This window comes from Convolutriloba macropyga, chromosome 7, assembly GCF_964194025.1.
Source record: "Convolutriloba macropyga chromosome 7, txConMacr16.3, whole genome shotgun sequence".
NCBI lineage: Eukaryota > Metazoa > Xenacoelomorpha > Acoela > Convolutidae > Convolutriloba > Convolutriloba macropyga.
The window spans coordinates 32877476-32904619 of NC_134474.1; the positions used below are offsets into that span (position 1 = coordinate 32877476).

Consider the following 27144-nt stretch of genomic DNA (forward strand, 5'->3'; position numbering starts at 1 on the left):
GGTCTCTGAGGAATAATTTTTTTATTGGTTTCACTGACATGCGTGAAGAACCCATTGAATTGAGGTGGAACATCACTAGCAGTTGAGTTTTCATGAGAACTGCTGTTAAGTACCGGTAGAGTATTTTCAGAATAGTGTTACCTATATGGATATCTTTTATTTTTTTGGGTCTTCAATAAAGTTTGGGCCTCCAAAACTTTTCTTTAGTCTCCAACATATTGATTAAATTTATCCCTATAGTACTCTTTTTGATTTTAAATGAATTCGTTAAGTTTTTATCTCAATCTGATTTTTGTAGGCTACTATCTAAACGTCAATTATGGCAATAATTAGGATTATCAAATCAACAGTTTATTTTTTGAAAATTTAAAGTCGGTGTTTTCCAATTAATTTTAATGCTCAATTTCGACAAGGAGAAATCTTGATGTGTTCTCTGTAAAATAATTACTCTTGTCTCATCGTATGGGCACATCGTATTTGTTTTCAGTGACCCCGCTCATTGGGTCTGATAAGCTGTTCTTATCCAAACGCTCTCGTGATTGACCTCTCTTTGGGTGACTACAGATATCGGAACAAGCATATTTTTGGATAAACTAGGTACTTTCTTTTCTAGATATCATAATATGGGTAAACTTATTGATGAGGTGGGAACTGGAGTAATCACAGGTGATAAGGTGCTCAAGGTGTTTCAATGCGCAAGCAAGCATGGATTTGCTATTCCAGCTGTCAACGTGACATCATCGAGCACTGCCAATGCAGTTTTGGAAGCAGCGAAGGAGCTCCACAGTCCAATCATCCTGCAGATCTCAAATGGAGGGGCTGCCTTCTTTGCAGGCAAATCCATCAACAACAAGTCGCCGCCTCAGCATGCGTCAATTGTGGGCGCCGAAGCTGGAGCCCATTTCATCAGGTTGGTTTATCAATAGCTCGAAATGATTTTAAGATCAAATCCTAACTGATGTCCCGAAATAGAAAAAAATACAGCCTCAAGATTTTTGTTGAAAAAATTGTTTTTGTGCAGATACATCATTTAAATTATTGTTCCGACTCGACGTGATTAGAAATGTACTATATGCGCCAGCAATTTTTTATGTCATTTTTGGCCGTTCGATATAATACCGGAGTTATCATTAGAGAGCTCATCGAGCGTTGAATACTCTATTGTAATAGTTTTCTGATTCGACCCGTTTTTTCCTTGTTTCACCATATTCTACGGTTGTTGAGCCATATGTTTTTTATATGGAAAGAATATCCGGGATATCGTATAAATGCAAGATCTGGATATTTTTACTCTTTCCAGACAAATTAGCTTACAGCTTTTTTGGATCAGTTTTAGCTAAAATTGTCAAGAATTGCCCTCGAACGAGTTTTGCAGAAATCAGTGTAGTTGCGTATTTTTGCAAGTTTTGTGTGCGTGGATTTGATTTTTTGGTAAAAATTTAGTGAATTTATTAGATATGGCGAATTATTGACTCAAATAAACCGTCAGGTCCTTCAGATATTCCATCACAGGCTCTTGAAAATAGTTGTTTATTTTTAGCGCAGCCAATTAAATTGCTTTTTAACCGTTTTTTAGCTGAAGAAAAATTTCCTCATGATCTTCCTGAAATTTCCCTAGTAAAAAGCAATTGTTACTCCAATTTTCAAAAAAGGAGACAACTCTTTACCTGAGAATTGCAGACCAATCTCGATCACAAGCTCATTCGCGAAAGTCTTTGAGCGTTTGCTTCGTGAGCAAACCTTAGAATAATGTCTTGAAAAATTTGCCTTGCTTTCCCATACTCATTTGGTTTTCGTAACAAGGTCTCGAACGAAAATGCGGTAGTTTACTCTAAACTACAAGGTACCACATAAATCAGAATAAATTTGGCACTGCAGCTTTACTAAATCTATCTAAAGCTTTGGATTCGATAAATCACATGATCCTTCTCCATAAGCTGCGTGATTTAGGATTTTCTCAAATTGCAAAAGCTATTCAATAGTTATCTATCCTACAGACTACAAGAAACCATAGTGAATCATGTCGAATCCGATTGCATTGAATTATATCAATGTGTCCCACAGGTGACAATTTTGGTTCACCTTATCCTTTTTATTAATGATTTGAACCTACAAATACTTTACGCAAAAATGACTCAATACGCCGATGATACTATAATTCTTACATACAATACTGACCAAAAACTAGCGACACAAATTCTTGAACAATCCTTAAAAAAGATGTCTGAATTTTATGAAAAGCACAGTCTAATGCCCAATCACTCAAAGACTCAATTAATTACGTTCTCAAAAAAGTAAAACTAGAGACCAAAAGAAACAATTTTTTGATTGGTAATCACAAAATACCAAATGTCAATGCCTAAATTACTTGTGTACAGATCTTGATTGCTTTTAAAGTTTTCAAGAAGAGTTGAGACATTTTACGCAGTGGCTGCAGGTATAAATACGTATTTCTTGCCCATTCCCTGAGCAGACAAAACTACTACTTCTGGCAAGTGATTTTAGTATTAAGTCATTTACACTACTCGAGTCTTCTACTAGCGATTTTGAAAAAACTGCTTCATTACTTTGGAGAAACAATTAAGCTGGGCTGTGAAGACGTGCTTCGATCGAAAAAAAATACGAGATTTCTGATCTGAAACTAAAACATCAAAATTATCCAACAAAATTTTTCTTGGAATAAAAAGTACTAAATTATTTTATGCAGCTTACCAGAAATCAGGTTAAATTTTTAAAAAACTACTTTTACCAACATCAAATAACAGCCAGCGAACAAAAAAAAATACTGCTTCAATCACAAAATAAGCTCATCTGCACTGGAAAAGTATTCTGAATAACGGCTCAATCCTTCGTAATAAGTTTTTTAATATAAGCTTGAAAAATTTTTGAAAGGGATGCAGGACCATTGGTTCTTAAGAAGCATCTTCAAATGTTTCTTTCATGTATTTAAACAAAACTCGAATAATGCGTACTGCGAGGCATCATGGAAATGTTTTCAGTTTTCATTGTACCACTGTCACATTGTATCAGTTTATTTATTTCTTGCCTGCTCCGACCTACACGGCCTATTAAAGCTGTTTTTGTTAATAACTTAATTGTAATTCAATGTGTTTTTTACGACTCGAAGAAGAGTATTGGTTTTTTTTTACCGGAAGTTCTATTCGTTCTGACGATGTTTTCACCTAAAAGCGAAAGCGAGTAAAATTGCAGTGTGAACTGATTTTTTCTGAGCGAGAGAAGTTTGATCATGCCTTGCGTTTAATGAATGAATTTTTGACTTTGAAAAGTAGTTTTTGACTGAATGGCAGATTTAGATAACCGTTTTTAGCCGTTTTTCGTCTGAGTGGCCCAGTTTTTTTCTTGTAATTTGGTTTTCTGTAGAATTAGTTTTTATTCCATGCTGTATTGAAATGCAAACATCATAATTTGATACCACGGTGTTTTGCTGAGCCTAAAAATGCATTTGAAGTTCAGAATTGGCACATATTTCTTGATTTTTTGTTAGTTTTCGGCTTTTTTCTATTGATTTCATTTTTTGAATCTTTAAACCGTCTTTTTGTCAAAAATCAGTTAATATGGCAACTTCCCTTTGCTAATTCATATACTCAACGCCTCTTTATACCTCGATGTTTTATAAAGTTGTAGATATACTAATCCAATTTTGGTTTTAATTACTAGAAGTAGTCTTTTTGTGGAACTTGAGGGACATGAATTCTGTTTCAATAATTTTTCAGACAATTTTTTCAGACATTAAAAAACAGTAAAAAATTTTCAATTTTAAATGCAGTCTCAAAAAATTATTGACCAGTTTTGTTAGCAAAATGTTTCAATGTTTTGTTTGATTGAATTTTTCTTTTTCTTTTTTGTTCTGTTCAGGAGAATGGATCTTTGTCTCAGATGACTCGCCGTCTTTTCTATGTCTCGAATGCTGAACATTGAAATGTATTCGTTTTTTTATTTTATAAATTTGAGTTTTAACTTTCAGAAATCAAGAATTAGTCTTTTTGTTACGGTGTTCCTTACATTGTGTCCATATTCTTTACATTCTCGTTTGTATGATTCTAGCTTGGTCCTGGCCCTACATTTTTATTCCTTATATTGATTTTTGCAGTTTTTAAAAAATTGGTTGATTTCAGCTTCTTAGATTTTAGTCATTTGTTTGCAATTGATATTATTCTACTTAAGGCTAGTACCGAGAGTTTGCGAGAACGTTTTTTTAAAATTGCCACTCTTTACTTTTTATTGCAATTCTTTTCCGGCCCTGGTATTGTTTTAAAACGTTTTTTTTTCCTTGAACTTTTCTTAATGCTGTTGCGTCTTTTCTATTATTTAATTTTTAAATTAGTAGGAAATCATGTCTAGAATATATACAACAAAGAAGAAGTATGTGTTATATTTTTCTTAATTGCACAGATTAGAAATCTTATTGTAGTGTCTTTCTGATTCTTAAATTTGAGCAACCTATATTGAAAAATTTAATTTAGTTTAAGATTTTTATCTGCCGTTTTCATTCGCTATCTTTCTGAGATACGAATCATGAATTATTTAAGGGCAATTGTTAGCCCTGTCGGTTTTTTAACCTATCAGTATTTTGGCCATGCTAATTATTTTGGACTTATAACGATACCAAACGTTTTCAATAATAAAAAATTTTACTGCATATTGTTGCTCTTGGTGACAGCGGTCTTAAACTTTACCAATTTTTGATCATACCTGGGCAGGTAATGAGTTCATGGTTTAATAGAAAACATAATGGTTCCAGCTACATATACGGGTTTTTTTGAAGTTTTGACGCTTCGAGTCGCTTCCGGAATTTTTCCGGCTGTTTTATTTTAGTGATGTTATTGCTCTCAATTTGCAGCAGATTTCAACTGTATTGATATATATTAGTTCATCAGCTTCATGGCGTGATATTTTAAGGCAACACACAACTTTGCATGCTTTAATTTTGTGGCAATGTAATCACTTTTTAAAGCAATTTGAACTCCTCCAAGCCAGTTTTCAAGTAAAAAATATTGGGCAGAAGTATTATTTATACCAAATAAGGATGGGCATATTTAATCAAGCAGTATTGTGGCAATTGAATATTATTTTGTGTTCCGACCTATCTTAATGGGTGTTGAAGTATACGTTCGACTGGTTTTTGTTGGCAAATTTGGCCTTGAAAAGTTGTGAGTTTTATCTTTAGAAAGCCCGTACAGCGTAAATTTTTAATTCTGTTTTTTGAACAGAAGTTTTTGAGGATTTAAGTTCTGTGAGCATATGACTGATATTTGTTGTTTTTGTTCTTGTTTACTGGAAGTTTTGGTCATTTCGTCTATTTTTTAATGATTGTCAAAATTTGTTAATTTTTTGTTATTGGTTTTGCCTATAAACTGAGAGGAGATTTGCTGAATTGTTTGAACCGACATTTTCATTTCAAATTTTTGCTAAATTGTCTACTTCAACTTTTTTTCAAAATTGGCAATCAACATACTTCTCTAGCCAGAAGTAGAGACCCTAATACTGCTGACATCATATTGAGGGAAATTTGAGTGTTCTTTCTGCGTCCTATAGGAGTTTGCTGGAATAAAATTTCTTTCGATTTTCGCTAACTTAGAGCAATCTTTATCCAAAATGCATCATTTCTCTTTGATATATTGAAATTCAAATTATTGTCTCCATAGTATTTACTTTGGTAACTTTTTGAACAATTGCTTGTTATTAATGAATGCGCAGCAATACTTTTACTGGTTTCTGTCTCATCTTGGGTTTTTGCATTGGGCTGATGTTAATTACAGACCAGAGTATTTTCCTAACGAAGGTAGTTTTTTTGATAGTTTCTAATTACGTGAAAATGAGGCGCAGAGGTTATGTATGTTTTCACAGATCTCACCGATTTTTCTGGCTCCGACTGTGTTTATGTAATCTGTCATTATTTTCTTGCGCTTGGATCGCATTTGTTGGTCTTTTCGCACTCTTTTAACGTAGTATCACTAATAAGAGCCTCGGTTGATTTGCTTAAATGGTATATTTGGAACTATATAATCCTTTTAGTTGATATCTAATGACTCTTATGGCATATGTTGTTTTAAGTTATTTTTTTTACTTTGCCACATTGCTTATTTGTGTCAAATGGTAGCTTGGTCTCAGTAAAAACATGTGGCATCTTTCTTCTAGAGAAGAGAATTTCAAGCATTATATCGAAAAGCGTTTTTTAGGAAAAGCGTATGGTTTTAATGCCGTAGAAGGCGGTTTCTTGCAAAATTTACATATTTTGATTTTTGACTGTGATGGTGGATTTGCAGTGGTATAACATTTTGGTTGATAACGGATATTAGTTGGTTAATTAACAACTTGTCCAATCATTGATTACATGTCCTTTTTTCGGTGAATCAAACGCTAATATCTATGATTTTGAAATTGAGAAACGATTGTGGTTCTTCTTGTTGCCTTTTTCTTATAGTGCCTCCTAAATGATTGCACATTGATGTTCATATATCACCCAATTGAACACTCAATCTCTCTTCAGTTGATAAATTCTGTTGTTATTGGCTTCAGCGCTGTTTTCGTAAAATTTTGGAATTTTGTTTTGCCTGTACTCGTTGTTAATTTGTAGTCTTAGGGCTTAGTCTCATCTGATTTTGCTAAGGAGTTACAATTCAATTTATCTTGGTTTAATCAATTGAAAGTTTTTTGTTATGATTCTACTAAATACTTTATTCAAAATTAAAAATTACTAATTTTTGAACTCTGCCATTTATCGTATTTCTGTCAACTTGTAGCATAGTCTCATAGAACAAATATTCTTAGATAAAAAATTGTTCTTCATGGAGGTGGTTTTTCCATTTAATGTTCCGAAGGCTCTGATATTTCGAGTTTGAATTAAAGGTTTGGGATTTCTATATTTTGGCCCATTTTTGAGCGTTTTTCTTGTCTCATTGATGTAATGGCTTCGAGATAGTTTTCTAGCATTTAATTGATATTTTGGGTTTTGTCGGTTTTCTGTAGTCGCATGACATATGCTAGGTAATGACAGGTTTCAATGGCTTCCTATGGAGTTACAAAAGAAACTATTATTTCAGTTGATAGCTGATGGGTTTTTTGCATTCAAAATTGATTGTTTTTAAATATTTAAACCTATTTTAAACTGGTCTCATTTAAGATCGGTTCTATCTATTTTCCAATGAGGAACAAGTGTTTGTTAATTGATTTTGTTATCTTTGCTAGACTCATTATGGCAGGTCTCATCAGTTTTTCAAGGCGGCATTTCTTATTTTTCATAAATGACTGGTACCTTTGGCTTCCTGAGGGTTTACTTAAAAATCTGTCTAGTTTTTTAAGTTGAAAGCTGATGGTTTTTATGACTGGCCCCTGTTTTCGTGTCACGTGCTACCAGTTCGTACTAAGGACGGGTCCTGTGCTTCGAATTAAAGTACAAGCTGATTTATTTCAAGAGTATTTTTTCTGGTGCTATTTTGACTTAGGTAATCGGTGTTTTTTAAAGTTGTTGTGTTTTAAGGTAATTTTCGTTTTTATTTTGTTTTGTTTGTCTGCTCTTGCAGCCATATGGCAGGTATCGTCGGCTCTCCTTTCCGGCTTCTTTTTTAAATCTTTATAAATAATTTTGCTGAGTACACACTTTCTCAAAATCTCCGACAAAATATGTATTGAAGGTAATGTAATCATTTGTCATGGACAAATCTTATCCAATAAAAATAATCCAAGAATAAATATTTTGTAATTCTTTTATAATATTTTGTAATGATATGATTGGATGAATTATTTAGTAGTTTACATTAGAAAAAAAGACAGAAACTGAGAAGAACGCTAATTGAAAGTTGTAGTGCAGATTGTTTTGAAGATAGCAATAGGGTAGAACCACTAAGTCACCCACCAAGAAAACAGAACATCCGAAGAATTGAAATATAAATATATTTGTGATTAAAGAAACAACAATTGGTAAGAACAATCTGAATATAGGATGGTGACAGAAAAAAGTGGTTAATAGAAAAGTAATGGCCTACTTGAAAATTATTGTCGTTTCAAACAACTTCATTTTTCTCCAAATTGATTTGGCGAGATCACAATTACTTTCGTACGCCAGTGAATCTGCTTCAAACAAGCTTTATTTAATTCATAAAATTTTGTCTCCCACGTCGGTACCCTCATTGATGACAAATCTGATTTCCACTATAACAAAATCACGTCGTACCTGGATAAATATTATCATCAAATAACCTTAATGTCCAATAATACAGTTTATTCAACTTGACAATTCATTACACATTTATTCGTTCTTGTTTCTACCTTTTTATAATTTGTCTTTGCACAAATATCTGAGAATAAAAACAATCTCCATTAGAAAAATGATCGGAAGTAATGCTTCCAACTCTTCAAGATACTCTATTTCAAGCCACAATTAATGGCCCTTTTGAATTATTTATTCCACACAACTCATTCATCTACTTCCAACATGCAACATTAGAATTCTTGGCTTTATTGTGCCATGTTGAAACAAAACAGAATCTTAGTTGTTACTGAAGATGCAAATGTGCAACAACTAATTATTCTTCAAGTCACCACTAATTTTGAGTTCAATTTCTACAAACTGCTTTGAAAACACAGAAACCATTAATCTAGATGATTTGGATATACAATACCTTTATCTTCGGTGATCAATAATTTTCATCCTACTCTTCACAGTTTAACCTGGTGCAGGAGAGAAAAGAAAGTGGTGGTCTAATCAAAATATGGCAGATGTTGCGGCAGCAGCTACAGCTATCGCAAAGGCAATAAAGTGAGTATAACTACGACGACTGGTGCCTCTACTGTACAACTTACCCCATTTTCCGGCTCTCAGACGGATGATTCTAGAGTCTTTAAGGAAACAATTCAAAGTTCGATTGCAATAGCCAGGTTCCAGACGCAGGAAACGTCGATTATTTGAAACCACATCTTACTGGAGGAGCTTTGAGCTATTTTGTTGAACTACCAACAGGCGACCAAAACACATTGGATAAGCTTTAATTGCAACTTTATAAACTGAAGTTTCAAGAAAGAAAGAATGACGAATCAAAAGAAACCCCAGTAGACTACTTGACTGATCTCACTAAACTTGCCAACATTGCTTTTGCTAGTACAACTGGTACAGACAGATCCGGTGAACGAACCCTACGAATTAGAGACGCATTTGTCTCAGGAATGCCTAAACAGATTCGCCTAAAACTGCTGATGAGACCAGGTACAGACACGGTTGCAACCCTTTAATCCCAAGGCTCTAAACGCCTTGTACTCAAAATCTTTTTACCCGACGATTAGGTCAGCAGCAATAACCTGGAAAAAATTGATTTATAAGCACCATCTAATCAAATTTTCCGTTTTCATTCTGAGATATTAGTTTGTAAGACTTTGGGAGTTTACGTCGCAGTACATAAGTACATATATAGGATGCGATTAATGTCCATTGACGGTTAATGAGATAACAAGATCAGTTATCGATAGTAAATTTTTTTGGAGCGAGTGGCGCAATTTTCTGTGGACATCATTGACGAATAAACAAAAAATAATATTTGTTTTCAAATATTTAAACGTATTTTTAAACTGTGTCCATTTAGGATCGGTTCCATCTGTTTTCTAATGAAGAACAAGTTTAAAAGTAATTTTGAGTTTTGATCGTAATCAACGTTTGTGTTTGTTATTTGATTTCATTACCTCTGCTAGACGCCTTAATTGCAGGTCTCATCGGTTTTCCAAGGCGGCATTTCTTATTAAATTTTTTCGTTAATTACTGGTACCATTGGCTTCCTAAGGGTTTACATAAAAATCTCTCTAGTTTTTTAAGTTGAAAGCTGATGGTTTTTATGTCTGCCCCCTCTTTTCTTGTCGACGTGCTACCTTTTCTTACTGAGGACAGGTCATGTGCTTCGATGGGAAGTGCAAGTTGATTGGTTTTAAGTGTTTTTTGGTGCTTTTAACTTGGCTAATCGATGGTTTTATTTAAAAAAGAGAATTTATATTCAGTTTTTTTTGGTAATTTAACTTTTTGTTTTGTTTTGTTTGTCTGCTCTCGCAGCCTTATGGCAGGTATCACCGGCTCTCGATTGCGGCTTCATTTTTTAATCTTTATAAATTGTTTATAAATTGAAAATGTAGTGCAGATTGTTTTGAAGATAGAAATAGGGTAGAACCACTAAGACACCCACCAAGCCAACAGAACATCCAAAGAAGTGAAAAATGTTTTTATTCGTGATTATTGAAGAAACAACAATTGGTATGAACAATCTGAATATAAGATGGTGGCAGAAGTGGTTATTAGAAAAGTAATGGCCTACTTGAAATTTATTGTCGTTTCAAACAACTACATTTTTCTCCAAATTGATTTGGCGAGATCACAATTAATTTTCTACGCAATTGATTCTGCCTCAAACAAGCTTCAGTTAATTCATAAAAATTTGTTTACCTCCGGCGTTGGTATCTTCATTGTTGACAAATCTTATTTCCAGTATAACAAAATCACGTCGTGCCTGGATAAATTTCTATCATCAAATAATCTTACTGTCCAATAGTACAGTTTGTTCAACTTGACAATTCATTACACATTTATTCGTTCTTTTTTCTACATTTTTATAATTTGTCTTTGCACAAATATCTGAGAATAAAAACAATCTCCATTAGAAAAATGCTTCCAACTCTTCAAGATACTCTATTTCAAGCCACAATTGATGGCCCTTTTGAATTATTTATTCCACACAACTCATTCATCTACTTCCAACATGCAACATTAGAGTTCTTGGCTTTATTGTGCCATTTTGAAACAAAACAGAATCTTAGTTGTTACTGAAGATGCAAATGTGCAACAACTAATTCTTCTTCAATTCACCACTAATTTTGAGTTCAATTTCTACAAACTGCTTTGAAAACACAGAAACCATTACTCTAGATGATTTGGATATACAGTACCTTTATCCTCGGTGATCAATAATTTTCATCCTACTCTTCACAATTTAACCTGGTGCAGGAGAGAAAAGAAAGTGGTGGTCTAATCAAAATATGGCAGATGTTGCGGCAGCAGCTACAGCTATGGCAAAGGCAATAAAGTGAGTATAACTACGACGACTGGTGCCTCTACTGTACAACTTACACCATTTTCCGGCTCTCAGACGGAGGATTCTAGAGTCTTTAAGGAAACAATTCAAAGTTCCGATTGCAATAGCCAGGTTCCAGACGCAGGAAACGTGGATTATTTGAAACCACATCTTACTGGAGGTGCTTTGAGCTATTTTGTTGAACTACCAACAGGCGACAAAAACACACACATTGGATAAGCTTTAATTGCAACTTTATAAACTGAAGTTTCAAGAAAGAAAGTATGACGAATCAAAAGAAACCCCAGTAGACTACTGATCTCACTAAACTTGCCAACATTGCTTTTGCTAGTACAACTGGTACAGACAGATCCGGTGAACGAACCCTACGAATTAGAGACGCATTTGTCTCAGGAATGCCTAAGCAGATTCGCCTAAAACTGCTGATGAGACCAGGTACAGACACGGTTGCACCCCTTAATCCCAAGTCTCTAAACGCCTTGTACTCAAATTTTTTTGTTCCGTTTATTACTTCAGCAGCAATAACCTGGAGAAATATGATTTATAAGCACCATCTAATCAAATTTTTCCATTTTCTTTCTGAGATGTTAGTTTGTAAGACTTTGGGAGTTTGCATCGCAGTACATAAGTACATATATAGGATGCGATTTTTGTCCATTGACGGTTAGTGATATCGCGCCATCATCAGCAAGGGAAGCAAACTAGCCAAGCTAAAGAGCCTTTGCTTCATCTTCTCTGTTGGATTCAAGATATTTGAGGGATTCAATTTATCCACAAAAACAAGATTTGGTGTTGAATGAAATTAGTTATTAAAAGTCTGATTCTGCTTCTTAAAATTGATGTCTCAAAATGTGAATGAAAGATTATCCATCAGTTTTTAATGTGGTCATATTAAATTTTTGTTTATCCTCTTGTAATAAGAAAAAAATGAGCTGCCGAGTCTTCTTAAAAGTTGTGTATCCTTGCTTTATTCATAAGAAACTGAGACAGGAATGCGGATGTGTGGTGTCAGCGCACTGCTTAAACCCACCGCACCTTACAGAGCCTCTTTGTTGCAAAAATACTCAGTCTGCAAAGATTGAGATCTTGACTCCTCTATCAATCGAATGCGTGACGGGAAAACGTATTGGCTTTGGTATGTTAGTTTTTGAAGTGAAATACATAACTGCTTACAATAATGCTCACTATTTTCTCTGTTGTTTCTTAGGTTCTAAATGAATCAGGTGAACTGCTTTGTCCGCTTTCACTAAAGAGGTCTATTTCGCTTCTGGTTTTGAAATTACCTTTCCTCGATACTCCCTAGCTTAATTACTCGTGCATCTTTTCTATTGGCTTGCTCTCATCTATTTTCTGTCATGCTTCAATTGATTACTCAATTGCTTGTGTAACTACTTAAGTGTTACAACTGAATGTTATTTATGAGAAACCTTCTGCCATTCCGGGTTTTTCAATTAAATTATTTTTTGACTAAGCATTACTTTTTCCAGAGAATTCCGTTTGATTTGATTTGAAAGTTGACATCTGAAAAACTTCTGGTGGTCGAACAATGTGTCAGGCCTGGTCTTTTGACTTTCTCGAAGATAGTTTTTAAAAGGTTTCGAAAATTATTAATCAATTGCCAATTGAGATGCCCCCCACCTCCAATAGGCAGGTTTTGAAAATCGTTTTATTAATAGCCGCGTCAGCAATTCCAGGCAGCTATTATTGCGCTCCTATTTTTTTTTACAATTCAAAGAATTTGAATTGTATTGGGGCGCTGTGTGTTTTTAAAATGTGTTCACACATTTTTCAATGACTTTGATCTTTCAAAACGGGATAAACAGTTAAAGCCCAGCGGGAGTTAAAAGTTTTATCAGAGGACCAAAGTAGAAAGTGAAGCCAAAGTTTGTTTGCTTGTTTCTCAATTTTTCGATGTTTTTTTTGTGTTTTGGCTGGCATTGTTCAGTTGATCTGCTGGTCACGTAGAGTACTTCTAAGTTTTTCATTCAATTCTTTGAATTGTATTTCAGTACTTGTCCTGCTATGTTTTTTTACTTCGTCTAACAGACTTTCAGTGACTTCTACTGCTTTGCAGTTAATATTTGTGTTCGTGACGTCATTTCTGCTTTTAGGTCAGTTGCGTGACTTACCTCACTCAAAAAATGACTTCTGAATTCACTTATGGAACTTCAAATTTTATGAACATTTACTAATTAAAGGTCTTTTAGGGCTTTTTCCTTATAGACCGTAAATTGACAGTCCGGATCTAACCCAAAAATTCTATTGGTCTGTTAAAAAGCTGGTGTTCGATCTGTCAATCTTATTTCTTCAGTTGTTTCAATTCATGGTAGGCCACAAGCGTCTATCGCGGCTATTTTCCGGCAATCTGCCGGCTGTGTTTGTAAATTTTCGAAAATATTTTTTTAAAGGTAAGTTTATCCTTCGTGTTAGTCAGCAAATTAAAAAAATGGGTTGTAGCTCTGAAATGATTTCAAAAATGACATGTGAAGCGAATGCGAGCTATAATGGTCCTATCGTGAATTTTTTCTGGTGAAGTGAAAGCGTCTTTTTGCATTACGACCCGCTGAGGTTTTAAGCATACGTTCTACCTATGTTTTAATAATGAGGAGTATTTACCAGGTCTGTGGCGCCTGCCTATGGAATTCCAGTTATTCTTCATTCAGACCACTGTGCTAAGAACTTGCTGCCGTGGTTTGACGGGATGTTGGCTTCTGACGAAGAGTATTTCAAGAAGACTGGGGAGCCTCTCTTTAGTAGCCACATGTTGGACCTCTCGGAGGAAACCGACCCTGAAAATATCGGAACATGTGAGAAGTATTTTGCCAGAATGAAAGAGATGAACATCTGGTTGGAAATGGAGATTGGAATTACTGGCGGTGAAGAGGATGGTGTAGATAATACTAACACTGACCAAAGTCGTTTGTACACTCAACCTGAACAGGTACTCAACGTCTATAAATCATTGGGCGCAATTGACGAGAAATTTTCAATCGCCGCAGCGTTTGGAAACGTTCACGGTGTGTACAAACCGGGAAACGTCAAATTGAGTCCAGAAATGTTGGGCAAGCATCAGGAATTCGTTAAACAGCAGGAAAAAACTGATACCGATAAGCCGTTGTATTTGGTGATGCATGGAGGCTCTGGTTCTACCAAAGAAGAGATTGCCTGTGCAGTTGGAAATGGAGTTGTAAAAATGAACGTAGACACGGATACTCAATGGTCATATTGGGAAGGCCTGAAAGACTTCTACGAGGCTAAGAAAGGTTACCTGCAGGGTCAAATTGGGAACCCAGAGGGAGAAGATAAACCCAATAAGAAATACTATGACCCAAGGGTGTGGGTTAGAGAGGCTGAGAAGACAATGGTTGCCAGAGTCAAGCAGGCGTGCACTGATTTAGGCAACGTGGGAACATTAGACAAAGAGGTTTAATGTCGAATCAGCAGCATATTTCCACCTGGTTTCGACACAAATTTTCACATGCTAAGTAGCTAGTAGATTTGACAGCATATTTTGATACTTAACCCAAGTGCTCACAAAGCAGTAGATTGATCAATCGAAAATATTTGAATCTCTATTAATATCTTCTAACTGCCGTTACTGGTGTGACTGTTTTTATGCATGCATTGAACTTAATCAACTATCAGCATTATTGTAAATAAAATTAACAATTTGGCTATTCGATATCTTTTGGACAGGTTTAATATTATGAAAATATTCAAACGTTTTCCCTATTTCTGAAACCAGATTCATTTAGTATTGAACAGATACAATAAAATAAGAGTTCAGATTGGAATTTCAGGGTTTATTTTATATCGTTGTTCAAATCCTATGACCGCTGTTTTAAATATTCTGCCCTAAAATCTCGTCATTCCATTTTCTCAGGAAGGAAGCTTTTTAATGGGATTTTTGCTTCCAAATTTTTGGGAATATTTACTTACCTCTCATTTTTAATAGACGCAAAGCGATAGCGGCTATTATTGGGGACATCGTGGTTTTTTACAATTCAAAGAATTTGAATTGTATTGGGGCGCTGTCTTTTTTACGACTCGAAGAGGAGTATTGGAGAAGTCCTTTTTTTAAATCAATTTTATTGGAGTGACTTTTGGAGCGGGAAATGAAACGCGTGAAAAAATTTGGAGTGATTTGGTTGCTGAACAAAAGTGAAGAGCGGAGCGAAAAGAGAGTGGTTTTTTGTTCATACCGCTGTTTTTGAGAGAGCGAGAAATTGATGTGTGAAAAAATTTTCTCTGAGCGAGCGAAATTTTTTGTTCACGTGCGGCTTTTAAAAGCAGTTTTTTTTGCAACTTTTGATGGTTATGAGGTTTGATTATGATATTGTATTAGTTTTAGGCTGGTTTTGATAGGAATTGAAGGTTTCAAGTAGTTAATTTGAGTCTAATGATAATTTGGAGGTTTTTGATCAGTTTTGCTGATTTTTAGACGAAATTTAATGATTTTTTACCTGTTTTTTGTTTTACTGCTTAAAGTGGGTGGATTTGAATAGACGCTTGTTACTTAAGGAATTTTCAGATATTAATTGATTAAAGTTTGGTATAAATAAATTTTTTCTTAGGAAAAATGGCAGAGAAATTGAGAAGTTTTAAACCTTTGTTCTTATTTTTTTAATAGCCGCCCGCCCTCATCTTCTCAGCCGGTTATTATAGCGCTCCTATTTTTTTTTACTTCGTCGAACTTTTTTTCGCTTTTTCGTCATTTTGCGTGAAATCTTTTTGACTTCTTTAGGCGTTTCACTCTTCTGTCATTCTGCTCAAAATCCTTTTGAACAGCAGCTGCTCAGCAAAGCAATTGAAAATGAAGAGAGTCAGTATTAAAAAAATTAAAGTCAGAAATAGAAACGGGATAAACCCATAAAGCTCATTTTTAGATGCCCGGTACTTGAACTTTGTTCTCATAAGTTCTAGTTACTATCTATAATGCTTATTGGTATTGATACTAGACCCTTTAGCCTCTCACTGTGAGACAGGAGTATGTTCAATTACGAAATGACATCAAAATAAATTGCACTTAAAAATGATTTATACAAAAATCAGTTTTGATTGATATTTTCTTTTCTTTCAATCCCAATAGTTATGGGAATCAACGGCGGCTATTTTCCGGCAATCTGCCGGGTATGTTTGCAGTTCTGCTTTTTTAATCTTAAACAAGTTCCTTAGCCTATTATGACCTGTCCATTGTTTAGCGAGCTTTTCCTTGCTCTAATTGCAAAGGAACTTTATTCGGCTTTTTGTTTCTTTGTGCTGTAAAAAACTATAAAATTAAGTTTTTATAGTTTTTTTTGTTCAATTTGTTTTTGAATGCCATTTCTATTTTTCCTTAATTTTATGGCATTTGTGGAGGTTTAGGGTTCACAATAGTTGTTCTAGTTGTTTAGTCTTAAGTATGGGCAATTTCCTCCTTCGAGTCGTTTCCGGAATTCTTCAGGCTATGTTTTTTTAAGATCTGTTAACACATTTTCATGATTTTTGGAGTCAAATTGGAGTAGTGATTTTGGTCACGCCGAAACAGGAAGTGGAGCGAAAAAGCGAGTGGTTTTGCGGCGTAAAAGTTTGTCGCTCTAATTTGAAAGTAGAGTGAGAAAACGGTGTTTGAACAAAAATTCGATTTCTCGCTAGTGGTTTATGTTCACATGCGGCAATTTTACTTTGATTTTTACTGTTTTCGATTTTTTGATTGGATTTTTTTCTAAATGTTTTTTTTCAATCCATTAATAGTCTGTTCCAGATCTAGCTTTTTGTTTAGTCAATGAAAATTCTTTGAATTATACGTCAAGACTTGTCCTATGTTTTTAAATTCTGCTATGTCTCCATCGATGATTCTTACGACCTGACTTCTTGAAGTTGACATTTTCAATGACTTCAGTGACTTCTACTACTTAGTTAAAATTTGTGTGCGTGAATTCGTTTCTGCTTTTAGGTCAATTGCGTCTTACCTCACTAAAATGACTTCTGGACTCACTTATGAAACTTATGGATCATACGGTCCATAGCAAAAAGCCCTAAAAGAGCCTTTTTCAAAATATTCGAAATCAAAAACTCAAGACTCTAATGCTCAAGAGCTAGGGCATATAAGTTTGGAACTACTTAGATACACACTATCGATCTTTAACTAGTAAATGTTCATAAAATTTAAGATCGATAGTGTGTATCTAAGTAGTGCCAAACTTATATGCCCTAGTTCTTGAGCATTAGAGTCTTGAGTTTTTGATTTCGAATATTTTGAAAAAGGCTCTTTTAGGGCTTTTTGCTATGGACCGTATGTGTCATAAAATTGACAGGCCGAATTTCACCCAAAAAGTCTAGTGGTCTATTAAAGGACTGGTGGTCGATCTGTCTATCTTATTTCCTTAGTTGTTTTAAATCATGGAAGATCACAATCGTCTATCACGGCTTTCTTCAGGCAATCTGCCGGCTATGTTTTTGTATAGCGAAACAGGCGATTGACGAGGAAGTGATTTTTTTTTACAAAATATCAAAATCCTGACAAATTTAAATCTGAGAAACATTTAAAAGTAATTAATATCGTTACCATAATTTTCGGTTCTCTGCAGATTATGGTTAATTGCTCTCGATCGACGTTTGAAGCCTTAATAAATGTTTGTTTTTTACGAGTTTTGTAATTATACTGGTTTCTTTGCGCCGAAGCAAGTTTGTTCATGAGTTGACATTTAATTTTGAACATTGGAATCTGTTTTTGAAAATGCGTTTTAACAGCAGCTTATTTATTAATTAACAGCAGCTTATTTTTTAATACATAGAATTTCGGAACTGTTTGTAAAACTCAAGGTCGAAAGGTCATTTTGAGCAGTTTTCTTCCCGTAACAGTTTCTCCATTCTCAAACTATGCCCCAGTACTCCCTCCCCAATATCAGACCGCTGAACTACCGGCTCCCGACATCCCAAAAAAGCATATATTCCCTATGTTCATTCATTCATGCAATTTGGGCTGAGTTGCGCGCATGACGTCTTCTTTCTCATTTTTGTTCATTTGCGTGATTAGATTTTTGGCCACAAATATATTGCATCTCTCAAAAATGTCTTCTCATTTTCAAAACTACTTTTGGCTTTTTTTTAAAGAGTTAAGGTCAACTGGGTAAATGTCTCTATAAGTGAAAACTAATTGAGGGCAGTTAATAGAAACAAGAGTAAACTAAAGTAAAGATTCTTATCGCAAATTATCGTCTCAGATTTTATTTTTTAAAATGAAATCTCTTTTTCGCCTTTTTTTAGCCTTTCGCCTTTTTGAGAGTGCGAATCTACAAAGCTATCAACAACTTGAACAGAGCTATCAACAACTACATAGCTATGTAACAACTTGAAAAAGATAAACTGAAATAGACTGATAAACACTGGGGTTGACACCCCAGGGGCAATAGCCCGAAGCTTGCATTACTACCACTACTACACATTTTTGCTGACCAGCTGCCTTCTCTGTTTCGTGAAATGAAGAACAGGGACTTTAAAAGTTAAATACTTAGATAGATCTCTATCTTTTTGTCGTTGAAATCTTAGAATGTTTGATATGAAGGATAGTATTTACAGTTCACCAAATTCGGTATGAATAATTAATTTAAAATGGTTAAATGACCACTATCAGCTAATTGCTCAGCTTCTCGGCTTACCAACAGATTCTGACCTTTTCTATATAAGTTTGATTGAAACAGACAGAATCCGAATAGAGTGAACATGCGACTTGAGATAAAACCAAAAAAAGCTAGACACAAAATCATTTTTGATGGTTATCGGGATTCTCAATTTGGCTTCTGAAGTTCATGTTTGATTGATGAACGTTTGGTCAGCTCAGAACATTCCGGTCATGAATAATTGTACTCTTCAAGTTTTTTAGTTATGAAAAATGTGCCTACTTTTACATAATTAGTTTCAGGTTCAATTTTATGAAGCCGTGGAGAGCTGGTGAATTGGGGGTACTCGAAATAAAAGGGAACAGAGAAAGAGTATTTAGAAAAGATCGAAAAATTGTTATGCTTTTGTCCAGCTCAATTTATTGCTGCTTTCCCTAAAGGCCTATTTGTACTTATGTAAATTATGCTCGTCCCTTGATGAGAAGTTTGATTAAGAAAATTTGGTTAAGTCTCTTCGAAAATCAAATAGGCCCAATGAAATTAGTTTCATTTGAACAAGACGAACCAGTCATATTTGACTGAATGAGATTCAAAGCAACGGAAAAATGCAAAGAACGCATTTTCTTTAACGTTATCTTTGCCGATTTCTCTAGAATCCTGCATTTTTAAAAACAGCATAAGTTTGTAAAATTTTTGTTTAATTTGAAATTTCTAATTAACAAGCTTTGTAGACATACATTAGAGAAGAAAATTTTATTTAGATGGAAGAAAATAATGAAACAACTCGCCAACTTCGGTTGATCTTACCATAAACGATGTCTTTTAATAGAAATAAAGATCAACAAAGAACAAATAAAAATCAACTTTTTCAGTAGTCGATTCAAATAGTCACCAACAAAAAACTTTCGGTATTTTCTGTATGTTTACCGCTGGTTGACTTCTGTTTTCTCTGCCAATTCTGATGATTCTGCTTGATCGTTAAATAATAAATTGCTGCAATTTAAAACAATTGCTATTTAATTAAACAAAAAAAAGGAACACTGTATTTCTCCTAAAATCTGTAAATGTTTCAGTCGTAGTAAAATTTACAGAGATAGGCAGTGTAAAATATTGATAATTACAAAAGAGAAACTAATAATTTATAATAACTAAAATATCGATCCAATAGAGAAGTCACTTGTATTGGAGGGGAGGGACGACAGTAACATAAATTTAATGTAAAACAAAGAAATTTAATTGAATTTAAAATGTTTCCAAGTAATTGATCCATGTTGGGATTTATTTGGGTCCTTCTTGTATTCATTAAGAAAAAACAGCTTATATTTCTTCTTTGCAAGACTGTATGACATTGACAAATAATTTCTTGGGAAAGAATTGTGCTGTAGAATACCTCTTTTAATAATACTTTTTTCATGCAAATTGCATTTTGAAATTGTCTGGGTAAAAATTTTTTGAGTTCGCTCGTGTATATAAAAACTTGCGGTTGGTAATTTCAAAGCTGAGCTTGAGAAGGCAGGCTTCTTTTTATTCATGATACTATGGCAGTAAGTGGCAGCCCTGTAATCAAAAAGCAAAGAAATAGGTAGTATACCAAGGTTCATTTTAAGATCTGAGGATGAGTCAAATTTCTGTCTGTGAAAACAAGCTTTGATGGCCCAATTTAACTGCTTTTCTAATGTCGTTATAAGATTTTGATTGATGGTTGCAGTAAAACAGAAGAATATTGAACATGACTGAGAACAAAAGCGTTCAAAATAATTTTTTTGTAACCAGTGGGTATTATGTTCCTGAGTGCATATATGCATTTAATGCCCTGTGCCATTTTTGACAAAAGAATTTTTACTTGTTTTTGATATTTGAGGTTTTTGTCAATATTAACACCGAGATATTTGATTTCCGCTTTCGAACTTATTAATTTGTCTCCCACTTTTAATGTCGTTTCGTCATGAGGATTAGAGCTACCAAAAATAATAAACTGTTTTATCCGGATTGATCTTGAGGTGATGTAGTTTGAAAAATTGTATGCATTTTTCTATGGCCTTCTCAAGCTCGTCTTTGCATTTGAGAACTTCATCATGAGAGCTTAATAGTACTGTGTCATCTGCGAATTGTATTGTTTCACATGACAAAAAGTTGCTAAGATCGTTAACATATAGATTGAACAAGAGTGGACCTAAGACTGTTCCCTGCGGAACTCCTTGAGCCACTTCAATCCAACCTGATTTAACATTATTGATTATGACTCTTTGTGTTCTGTTTGAAAGATAGCTCGTAATTAGATTTTGAGCTGGTATCGAAAATCCAAGAATGGAAAGCTTTTGAATCATGAGCTTGTGATTAATGGAGTCAAAAGCTTTTGATAGATCTAAAAACGCCGCTGCAGTAATTTTTTTCTCGTTTTTGTTGCATCGTATTTTTGCAGTTAAATAAACAAGAGCATCTGTTGTAGAAAATTTTTTCTGAAACCAAACTGTGTTTTAGAAAGCAGGGCATTCTAATGAACATATTCATCGATTTGTTGTTTAATAAGAGATTCAAAAACTTTTGCTAATGCTGGTGTTAACGAAATTGGTCGATAGTTTAGAGGATCATCAAGGTCTCCTTTTTAAAAAAGTGGAGTGATGTCGGCTCTTTTGAGTTCAGCAGGGAATGTTTCTGTTTTTATAAATTCATTCAAAAGAAAACAAATAGGTTCAGCTAGTTCACTAGCTGCGTCTCGCAATGCCCATGAGGGAATGGTAGAAGGACCCAATGTTTTGAATTTTCCAAGAGCAAGAAGAGTTTTAAGACATTCAAACTTAGTGACAAATCTAAAAGAAAAGGTGTTTATCCATAGGCAGATCTACAGTAGAGTTCCTACTTTCAAAAAATTCTAATTTGCTGAATTTTAAATTAAGTAAGCTGGCTATTTTAGTTTTTTCTGTAATAATTTCATTGAAAGAGTTTTTTAAAGAGTATACCGTAGTTGTCGTTTTCACGGAGTTTCTTACTTCGTTGATCAAATTCCATTTCTTGCGCTCTGAAGTTGAGCTTTCAATTAATTGATTGAAATTTTTCAAAATCTTTTTCATAGCCAGCGCACACTTCGGCTTTCAATTTGAAAATTTCGTGGAAAGATTCTGAATTGAGGTATTGCTCTCTAAGCAGATTTTTGTTACGTGTGTTTTTTGAAATGAACCGTTTGGCAAGGGAAAACTGTGATTTGTTGTTTCTTATAAAAATTGTTTTGATTGGCGCATGAAGGAGTATTTGCTGTTCAAGATTTTGCTCAAATGTACGTAGCATTTCACTTGGAACTGTAGAGCAGTAAAAATTTTCCCAATTTAATTGCTTGATAGAATGTTTAAAATCTTTTGGGCTGTAATTCGTTTTATCATAAATTTGTATTTTAATTACTTTGTTCTTGCTAAGTTTTGTGGCAAGAATGATCAATTGAGCAAAATGATCTGTTTGTATTGGTGAGTCAAAAATTTCATTATAAAGAAGGGGTTCGTTTCCATCAATAATAATGTAATCTATAAGTGGGTTCGATTCGTCCTTAATTCTAGTTGCTTGATGCTTATTAGTCACATTTAGATCATACGGTTGAATGATTGTTTCTAAATTCTGTTTTTCTTTGTTTTCCAAATAATTTATATTATAGTCTCCCATCATAATTATTGTTTTGTTCTCAGTAATTGCTCTATCAATTGATCTAGCAGACTGCTCGAGAAATTCTTCGTAAAGAAGTTTTTTTGGGTTATAAGAAATGTTTATTAAGTAAACTTTTTTGATCTTTGGGCAAGTTATTTCAACCCACAGAGTATCAAACAGAGTACTTTTGAAAGCTAGATCAACGCGTAATTTTGGGTTAAGTTTCCTAGGAACAATTAACAATACACCTCCCCCTTTTGAACTCACCCGATCGTTTCGAAAAACAAGACAGTTTTTTTTGTCCGGGTTTACCAAATCAGTGTCAATCTTTGTATCTAGCCATGTTTCAGACAGACCATAGATGCAGTTAGCGCCAACATCATTCATTAGGCTTTTTAACTGAAGTTGTTTTCTTGTTATGCTCCGTACATTTAAATGAAGAAATTTCAAGTTGTCTGAATAAGTTTCGCAATCAATGAATATGTCTTTTAATAAGGAATATGTCTTTTAATAAGAAATTTCAAGTTGTCTGAATAAGTTTCGCAATCAAGGAATATGGCTTTTAATAAGGAATATGTCTTTTAATAAGGAATATGTTATTCCTCGTTTAAACTGCAATTATAGACAACAATTTGATATAAAAAATGCCGTGAAACCTTAATTAATTGAAAATATACTAAAATATATCCATTTGCTACTGGATTCTAGCGCCACTATTGGTGACTCTTTTCTAAAGTGCACTTAATTTGTACACGTCAGTTATATGCAATTTGAAAATCAAAAATAAGGATTGCATTTGTTAATTTGATTCTGTGGAAAATTTGATTCTATTGCGTAAACCGGTATTACGTAATTCTTTGAATACGCCATTTTCCAGTAAATGGCTCACAGGTGGGATAGACAAAGGTTTTGACTCATTGTTGTCTCAGTTTGCAATCATGTGAAAAACACTAAACGTCGCAGCTTGAATCTAGGGGAACTGTCAAACGGTTTAGGACATGGTTTTCACTCAACTGAATTCTTTGACTACTTTAAAGAGCTTTAGAGAATTAACCTTTTAAACTAAGAGCTTTTATAAACGATCGGAAAATGAAGTAATAGGCTCTCGAATAAATTTGAACTTTGAACTTTGAACTCTAACCTGTGGCGTTTGAAACGTTTGCTTATTTCAACTTTATGGGACGTGCTATATATAGTTATTGTCTCATAAAGTCCCAACGGTAGAGTTCGTTTCACAGGTCAACATTTGGGACTTCTATAAAAGGAAATAACTTGCTCTATATAGACAAAGTGTGCTACGATTTTTTTAACTGTGCCAGTTAGTTTTTTATGCTTTCTTGATGGCGACAAGGTTAAATGTTTTCATCGAAGGTCAAGAGATTGTTCGTATTACTTATCCTAAACGTATTTCTTTGTTCAATTCAAACTTTCCCGCAACTCAGCTGTTTGAACTATAGGCAGTCCCATAAAGTTGCAACACTATCGAACGTTTCAAAGGTCGAAGTTCTAATTCAAAACATGATGAGGTGAGTACATTGTTGTTCTTTTGCATGTTGAAAGTTTTTTGAACGTTCGCTTGCGTTGTAACTTTATGGGACTTACTATACTGTCTGCCCTAATCAGCGAGAGACTGTTTATTTTAACTATTCTTATATTAAAAATTTGGACTAATAAACAGATATGTCGACTTCATTTGACTTTCCGCGAACTTGTAGTGCTTACAATTCTTCAAAATTCTGTTATGATTCCAATTGCCGAAAAATCCATGTTTGTCGTGATGGGCTACGTGAGCATTGTTCATGCCCCCGTAAGCATATTATCGCAACTTTTTGGCTCGCGAAATTTCGGAAATGTGGAGTCGATTTAACTAATCCGAATTTTAAACGGTTTGTTTACGATTTCTGTGTGGATTCCGAGGACCTCGCGGAGCAAGATGCAATACCAGATCCTTGTGTGGATTACAATCTTGGGTTGCATTGCGAACCTGATTGTGATAAGATTCACATCTGTATTGATTACCTGGATGCAGAAGGGGAGTGCCGACTAAATTTTCGTGATCCTTGCGTTGATGGTCGGTACCACAATTTAACAATGGAAGATTTGCAAAAGCTGCAAGAGTTGGAAAAGTTCTGCTTTGACACGTCGAATCCATCTGCGTGCTTGAAGCTGTACATTTTTCTGAACCCGGCAGGAATTGAGATGAGTTCTTTTCAAGTTTATAAGAGATTGAAGAGAGAAAAGAGGGCAGGTAGTGATTCGGGGATTTCGAGTTACAGCAGTGAGTATGTCCCGAGAGCACAGAGGACTTTCGACTCCCATGGATCTCCATCATTGGCATCTACAATGAGTAACAGCTCCAGTGTTTGTTTAGACCATTAATTTTCCCCGATGGTGCTCAAAGGTTGCAGGAAAAAAGATGTGATAGCACGTGATAAATTGCCCAATTTACGTTCTTAAAATGATTTAGGGTCTTTACCATTATAGCCCCCACCCATGAAATTATAGCCCCCCCATTTTTGTATAAATACCGTGATGGGGGGGCTATAGGTTATCTGACCACTAAGCGGGTATAATGGGAAAGCTATATTAGATCTATTTAATTTTTTGCTCATCTGAATCTTGATTTCCCTCACCTGATGAAACGTTTAAAAGATAGGGTTTGAACTAGAATTTATTAACGGTACATGGTATATGGTGTTCAGTTTACCATGCATACGAAGTTATGAATGTCTGGATATCTTTCAAAGTTTCTTATTGGTCTAAACAATTCAATAGAGAGATAACTCGCAATTCTCTTTCCCTCCGACTCCTGCCAGACATCAGAATAATTTTCAAGTACCGCAGTCCGGATGTATTCCAAGAACTCCTGTTTTAACGCCCAACAATACGCCCGTCTCGTCTACTGTGCCATCATTTGAAGCCCGTGATAGTGCACCCGTGAAGAGCTCCCTTGAAGTTTGTTCCTCTCGACCCTTATCGCCGATTCCTGTGCTGAAATCAACTTATATGGTAGCAGCAAAAATAAATGCATGCGACAGTCACCCAATTCGGCCGTGCGAAAATGAAGATTGTCCAATGTTTAATTATGAGGGAGATTACATGTGGATAGAAAGACGCACTAATTGTCGTTGGAACAAAATGTCTGCGAGCGAATCAGAAAATTGGGAGAAAATATTTTGCCACCCAGCCAACTGGAAAGTTGAGAATGTGGGAAGCGGAAAAAATCTGTCGGATGTGTATTTTCAAGCAGATGGACGTGTTCTCATCAAACGAGCTCAAGGGTACCAAATAAGGCGGTTAGAATACGAATATGACATGCATGGAAACCCTAATGAGTGGAGATGGTACTGGCTTGAGAATGATTACGTCAGAACTAATGTCATTACAGTTCTTCCTCGAGTCTTAGAACGGGACGCCGACATTAGCATTTACAAGAACACAAATTGGTTGCCGTTTTCGATCTCTAAATACAGGAATCCAAATAAACTGGAAAAAGGTCTCGAGGCAATATTCAAGAAAGAATTGCCGGAGTTCAGATTTCAAAATGACGACAGTCTTTATATTGTTGATTTCAAAACTGGGAAGCAGACTAACCAACAAACAAAGACCGAGCGTCTTGTATGTCGCCGACCTTCAACGTTCAATTTAGTTGATTGTGATATAATTGATAAAGGAAATAATACTATGAAAATGACTGCTAAGTTTGCAGTTCATGAGCTGGTTGATAGTGATCCGGACTTAGTAGCTATCAAAGGGGCATTTGATGAGCAATTCATATATGAAAACATCAAGGTTTATAAAGTGAAAAACGCTGATCTCTGGCAGACATACTGCCTGAAGAAAGAACAGATGACCAGGAAACTTGGATTAGGAAAACTTAACGAGGTCTTACTCTTCCATGGCACCAAATGGGAAGTAAAGGAACAAATTGCGCGCGAAAACTTTGATCCTCGTTTGTCGGGAAACCAAGGTGAAAAGTTGGGAAAAGCTGCGTATTTCAGCCCTGATTTACTGTTTGCTGCAAAGTACTGCGATGGGTTTGAGAAGACGGAACACATGGAGTATTTTAACGAAGCAGATCGGGTTATGTTTGTAGCTTTGGTTCTGATGGGCGAAAGTACTTACGGCGACCCTGAAGACAGACGACCTCCGAAGAAGAAAGGGGTAGACGAGATGTTCGATTCGTGCGTGGAGTGGGAACATTCGGATTCGGAGACTGAGAATTCGGAACCCCCACAAAAAATTGCAATATTTGAACGCACCCAGCTGTACCCCTTGTTTCAAGTTGAAATGAAAAATTCAACTGCGATTTGAAAATTAAGTCAAAAATATCTATCAACAACTTGAAAACTGCACTTATATGTAGATGGAAATGCTTCAAATTTTATAAATTTTATGCTAGAATCAAATCAATTATTTAACGCTGTTTTGAGAGGAGACTTTAAAACGACTGAAATAAAATCAGTGAGACAGTTGCCTCTGCTTTCTTTCATCGTGTTCCCACTTACCACCTAATAATGATGTTGTTGCTTTGAAAAGCACAAAGGCTTCAAAAGAAGAACTTAACATGTAACTTTGCCATTTTATATTTAAAAGATTAGAAGTATCTTAGGCCCAGTCACGCGACTAGTTTCTTTTAGCCTTTTATTTCAGTTGAACGTAAAATTTAATAGGGGTTTTGCTTCGCACAGGAAGTAGTCAGCGGCTGTGCTTCGCACAGGAGGTGTTGCAAGCTGCCAAATATCAATTTTTATGGACGTAAGAGGGGAAACTTAGAAATGAAAAGGCAGGCAAGAAAAATGAATGCCAATATTTAATGAATT

At 34.9% G+C, this 27144-nt stretch overlaps 2 protein-coding genes across 2 annotated transcripts; both read left to right on the forward strand.

The window, feature by feature from the left end:
- Window positions 1-616: 616 nt before the first annotated feature.
- LOC142342787 (uncharacterized) lies at window positions 617-14769 on the forward strand. The gene is made up of 2 exons (XM_075394356.1): window positions 617-910; window positions 13707-14769. Exons 1-2 carry the CDS (start codon window positions 624-626, stop codon window positions 14515-14517), a joined length of 1098 nt encoding a protein of 365 aa, XP_075250471.1. The 5' UTR covers window positions 617-623; the 3' UTR covers window positions 14518-14769.
- An 8766-nt stretch (window positions 14770-23535) lies between these two features.
- LOC142342788 (protein mono-ADP-ribosyltransferase PARP12-like) lies at window positions 23536-26742 on the forward strand. Its single transcript, XM_075394357.1, has 3 exons — window positions 23536-23778; window positions 23945-24682; window positions 25097-26742. The coding sequence occupies exons 2-3, from the start codon at window positions 24002-24004 to the stop codon at window positions 26633-26635; spliced, it is 2220 nt and encodes a 739-aa protein (XP_075250472.1). The 5' UTR covers window positions 23536-23778; window positions 23945-24001; the 3' UTR covers window positions 26636-26742.
- Window positions 26743-27144: the final 402 nt, after the last annotated feature.

Excerpts from the sequence above, each read along its gene's own strand:
- LOC142342788 (XM_075394357.1), top strand. The coding sequence starts at position 24,002 with ATGTCGACTTCATTTGACTTTCCGCGAACTTGTAGTGCTTACAATTCT. Across the intron at positions 24,683-25,096 it reads CAATGAGTAACAGCTCCAGT|AGAGATAACTCGCAATTCTC; the intron begins GTTTGTTTAGAC and ends ACAATTCAATAG.
- LOC142342787 (XM_075394356.1), top strand. The coding sequence starts at position 624 with ATGGGTAAACTTATTGATGAGGTGGGAACTGGAGTAATCACAGGTGAT. Across the intron at positions 911-13,706 it reads GCTGGAGCCCATTTCATCAG|GTCTGTGGCGCCTGCCTATG; the intron begins GTTGGTTTATCA and ends AGTATTTACCAG.